General features: G+C 61.7%; 1 protein-coding gene across 1 annotated transcript in view; it reads right to left on the bottom strand.

Moving 5' to 3' along the window:
- Window positions 1-4,642, bottom strand: part of LOC114072166 (1-phosphatidylinositol 4,5-bisphosphate phosphodiesterase gamma-1-like) — a gene marked incomplete at its 3' end in the record, with an annotated part of 15,989 nt that overhangs the window by 4,258 nt on the left and 7,089 nt on the right. The window contains exons 14-23 of the mRNA XM_027910087.1: window positions 4,541-4,640; window positions 4,260-4,447; window positions 3,885-4,085; window positions 3,667-3,786; window positions 3,300-3,483; window positions 2,811-2,888; window positions 1,588-1,691; window positions 1,300-1,396; window positions 615-681; window positions 1-161 (exon numbers count right to left, since the gene is read on the bottom strand). Of these exons, the coding sequence (XP_027765888.1) occupies window positions 1-161; window positions 615-681; window positions 1,300-1,396; window positions 1,588-1,691; window positions 2,811-2,888; window positions 3,300-3,483; window positions 3,667-3,786; window positions 3,885-4,085; window positions 4,260-4,447; window positions 4,541-4,640 (1,300 nt within the window). The remainder of the gene's footprint in view (window positions 162-614; window positions 682-1,299; window positions 1,397-1,587; window positions 1,692-2,810; window positions 2,889-3,299; window positions 3,484-3,666; window positions 3,787-3,884; window positions 4,086-4,259; window positions 4,448-4,540; window positions 4,641-4,642) is intronic.

The following is a 4,642-nucleotide window of genomic DNA, read 5'->3' as shown; positions in this document are numbered from 1 at the left end:
GGCGTCCGCGTTCTGCGTGGCCTCCCGGATCTTGGCCACCCACTCGCTGAGCTCCTCCTGCGTGTCCGCGGCCACGTCCAGGGACTGGGCGGCGTGGGACATCTGCTGGGAATGGATGGTGAAGACAAATGGTTTGGAGCTCCTGCCGTCTTTGGAGATCACTACAAGGACACCAGAGGGAGGGGGGGGCTTTACTCCAGGGCATTCCCAAGGGATGGCTCTGCGGAGTAAAATGAAACCTCAGCGGTCCCACCAGCCCCTCACCCCGGCCGCCCAGCCGGGTCCTCCCGCCAGCGTCCCGAGTGGGGTTTGGTGTGTGGATTCAGGATTTCCAGGCTGAAAGGCGCTCCGAGCCAGGGGGAAACGCCCCCTGGTTCATCTGGATGTCCCAGCTCCTTGGAATTCCCCCCCCCCCCCCCAAGTCAGATCCAACCTCGGAATTCCCCCCAGTCCCAGCGCTTCCAAATTTCCCCCAGATCAGTCCCAACTTCTGAATTCCCCCAGATCAGTCCCAACCTCCGAATTCCTCTCAAATCAGTCCCAACCTCAGAATTCCCCTCAAATCAGTCCCAGCTCCTCGGAATTCCCCCCAAATCAGTGAGAGGGGAACTCACCGACGTGGCAGGACGGGACGTCGATGAATCCCTTCAGGAAGTTCCCCAGGGGGCTGTTTTCCGAGGACTGGAAGAGAGGAAGGAATAAGGGAGATGGGAGAGGTCTGTGGGGCCAGGCCTGGTGACAGCCCCGCTTGGGAGCCACTCCCCGGGTCTCCCAGTCAGCCAAAACTGAGGAAAAACGGGAAAAAAACACCCGGACACTGGATAAGGGTTTGGGCTGGCACAGGGCCAAGAGCATCCACCTGACTCTGGATAAGGGTCTGGGCCGGAGCAGGACCAGGAGCATCTCCCAACCTTTGGATAAGGGTCTGGGTTGGAGCAGAGCTGGAAGTAACCCTCATCCTAGGATAAGGGTCTGGGCTGGAATAATCCTCATCCTAGGATAAGGGTCTGGGCTGGAATAATCCTCATCCTAGGATAAGGGTCTGGGCTGGAGGAGGACCAGGAGCATCCCCCAATCTTAGGATAAGGGTCTGGGTTGGAGCAGGACCAGGAGCATCCCCCAATCTTAGGATAAGGATCTGGGCTGGAGCAGCACCAGGAACATCCCCCAGCCTTAGGATAAGGATCAGGGCTGGAGCAGCACCAGGAGCATCCCCCAGCCTTAGGATAAGGGTCTGGGCTGGAGCAGCACCGGGACCATCTCCGGTGTCCCCGCTCTGGGTGGGGGGGTGTCACTCACGGCCTCGTCCTGCTCCGGCGCTTGGGTGCCCACAATCTCCTCCACGTAGTTGGCCGGGAACCAGAGCTGCTTCTTGCCCCCGTAGTCCCCCCGCCACCTGCAAGGGGGGGAGAGGATCAAGGCTGGATTTTGGGGGAGGGGTCGGGGGTGTCTGAGCTGCATGCGGGGCCGGGCGGAGCAGGGGTTGGGGGGCGGGGAAGGGGATGGGACAGAGAAGGAGGAGAAGGCCATTAAAAACCCACGAGGGGACGATCCGTGGGATCCCCCCGCGTGTCCCCTCGTCCTCACCAGCCGCCGTCCTGCTTGTCCACGTTGTGGATGATGGCCTGCTTGCAGAACGACAGCTCGTCCTCCCGCTGCGCCTTGTAGTCGTACAGGGCCTTCACCGTGCACTGGGACACGGGGGGGAGGGACGTGTCACCCCCCCTGCCCGCCCCCACAGCTCCTCCAGGCACAGCCCCGGGGGCTCCCAAATTCCAAACGGGTTGGGATGGCCCTTGTTCCAAGCACACACCCTGCCGGGGGTTGGGACACCTCCCGCTAGAGAAGGTTCTTCAGGGAGAAGGGTCTGGGTGGCTGTGGGGCCAGGAGCATCCCACTGTCCTGCTCCAGCCCAGAGCCGTATCCAGAGGCAGTGGGATGCTCATGGATCGGGGATGGAGCAGAGCTGTGAGCATCCCCCAGCCTCTGGATAAGGGTCTGGATTGGAACAGGGCCAGGAACATCCCACAGCCTCTGGATAAGGGTCTGGGCTGGCACAGGACTGGCAGCATCCTACAGCTTTGGGATAAGGATCTGGGCTGGAACAGGACCATGAGCATCCCACAGCCTCTGGATAAGGGTCTGGGCTGGCACAGGGCTGGGAGCATCCTTCATCTTCCAGAAAATTGTCCAAGCTGGAGTGGGGCCAGGAGTATTCCCCACTCTCTGGATAAATATCTGGGCTGGAGCAGGACCCTGGCTTTGACCATCCAACCTGACTTTGGACACTTCCAGAGCTGGGACATCCACAGCCTCCCTGGACAACCTGTTCCAGTGGCTCAGCACCCTCACAGCGAAGAATTTCTTCCCAATATCCCAGCCAAGTTTCCCTGCTTTCAATTTGTATCCTTCATTCCTTGTCCTATCACAGTTCCTGACGGAGCCTCAAGTCCCAAAAACTTCCAGGACTCGAGACTGTGGTCAACCCCAAGGACAGGCCAGTCCCAAAAACCAAAGATGGAGATTGGATCAACTCTAAACCCAACCCAGTTCCAAAAATCTCCAAGGATGGAAAATGCATCTTCTGGGAACTGACCCTAAACCTGTTTCTTTGGGGTTCCCCAGTGGAAAGGGATCCAGCTCCGGCATCACCTGAGGGTCACAAAAACGTGGCAAAACGTCCCCACATCTCAGGTCGGTGGTGGTGGGAGACGTGGTGGGTCTGGGGAGGGACCACCCACGAAGCCCAGCTCTGGAATCATCACGTCCCACCACCCTCCACCTCCCAGGTGCCCACCCTGGCCCCTTACCCTGGCCATGGGCATCTTGTTGGCCTCCACGTAGAAGTGGGGGGTCCGCACCTCATACAGGGCTCCATAGTCCAGCTCCTGCAGGGAGAAAGTCCCCAGGGGGGGTGTGGTTGGATACAAGGAGGTTGGGGGGGGCACCTAAAATCCGTTTGCAACTCCTGGAATGAACCAGGTTGGAAAAGATCCCTGAGATCGTCGAGTCCAACCCCACCTTGGCACCGAGTGCCACGTCCAGGCTCTGCTTCAGCACCTCCAGGGACAGGGACTCCACTCCCTCTCTGGGCAGCCCATCCCGAGGTCTGATCCCCCTCCCTGGAGAGAACTTCTCCCCCATGTCCAACCTGAACCCAACCCGTTGGAAGGGATTTACGGTGGGTCAGCAGAACGAGCTCGGCCTGTTCTGCTTGGGCTTCACCCAGAATTCTGGAGGGTGGTGGAGCTGGGCACAGGGGCGCTGAACCTTCACCCCCCCCTGCTGGGAGCACTCACGGTGGTGCCCATCTTCTCCAGGGTCTCCTCGTTGATGGGGTAGCGCAGCTTCATCTTGCGGTACAGCGGGTGCTTCTCGTAGTAGCTGATGAGATCCACCAGGCTCTCGAACTCGGCCGAGCTGCCCAGCATGAAGAGCCTCCCCTCCTGCTGGATCCGGCAGTGCTTGATCTTCCCCTCCGCCCTGGGGCCGGGACAACACGTGGGGGGACGGAGTGAGGGCTGGATCCTGGATCCTCCACGGGGAGCTACCGAGGCGGCAACCCCGAGGATGTGTCACCTCCTGAGGTCCCCCGGGGACCCAAGCCAAGCAACCCACGTGGCTCGGCCAAGCCCGGGGAGGCCTCGTGGCGGCGGCCGCGCTCACCGGAAGGAGATGGCGTAGGAGTTGGGCTCGCTGCGCTTGCGCACCAGGAAGGCTCCGTCGCGCGGCACCCGCATCAGCATGTGCTCGGCCTGCAGGCGCGTCAGGCTGGCGTGGTACCACCTGGGCGGGCACAGCACGGGCACGGGGCGGGGGGTGCTGCCACCGGCACCTCCGCACCCCGGGGGGTTACTCAGAGGCTGGGGACGCTCCTCACTCACTCTTTGCTCTCGTGGGCGTTGGGCTGCGGGACGGGGTCGGTGAGGCGCATCTCGAACTCGTTGCAGCGCAGCGGCACCTCCCGGTAGTGGCAGATGAGGCTGTAGAGGCTGTCGAAGACCAGGTTGTCCGTCAGGTAGAACTTGGTGGCCCCGGCCTCCTGCCGCGAGTGGATCCGGCAGTGCTGCACCCGGCTGGACCTCCTGCGGCGGCGGCGGGAGAGAGGCGGGTCAACTTGGGTCTGCATCCAGAAACAGGCGGCATTTCCCGCCCCTTCCCCCGGAAAAACCATTCCAGCCGCCACGGACAGCGACCGGAAGGTCATCCGGGCGGGATGGTTCGGGAATGGCGGGATCCTGCCCTTCTGGAGCTCCTACCAGAAGGAGAGGGTGTAGTCGCCCACAAAGGTCTCGCTCTCGCGCACCAGGAAGGTGCCGTCCTTGCCGCCCGTCTCGGTGCAGTACTCGTGCAGCAGCTTCTCGGCGATCTGCCGCCCGTCCCGGCCCCCTCCCAGCTTGCCGTGGAACCACTTCTCCGTGAAGTGCAGCTCGTTGTTGTTGAACTCCTGCGGGGTCAAACCCCCCACCACCAGAAACGGGTTTTGCCACCCTCTCTCCACCCATTCCTCCCCGGAGTTCTCCCCTCGCCCCTCACGCACCTCCTTCTGCTCCACCTCCTCCTCGTCCTCGTTGAACTGGTAGCGGGAGGTCTCCTCCGAGTAGTAGATCTTGTTGCTCGTCAGGACGAAGTAATGAGGGCT

This window comes from Empidonax traillii, unplaced genomic scaffold (genome assembly GCF_003031625.1).
Source record: "Empidonax traillii isolate 1590-97213 ecotype Southwest subspecies unplaced genomic scaffold, ASM303162v1 scaffold2713:size37999, whole genome shotgun sequence".
Lineage (NCBI taxonomy): Eukaryota > Metazoa > Chordata > Aves > Passeriformes > Tyrannidae > Empidonax > Empidonax traillii.
The sequence above is the reverse complement of the archived record's forward strand: the minus strand, read 5'-3'. Positions and strand labels throughout refer to the sequence as shown.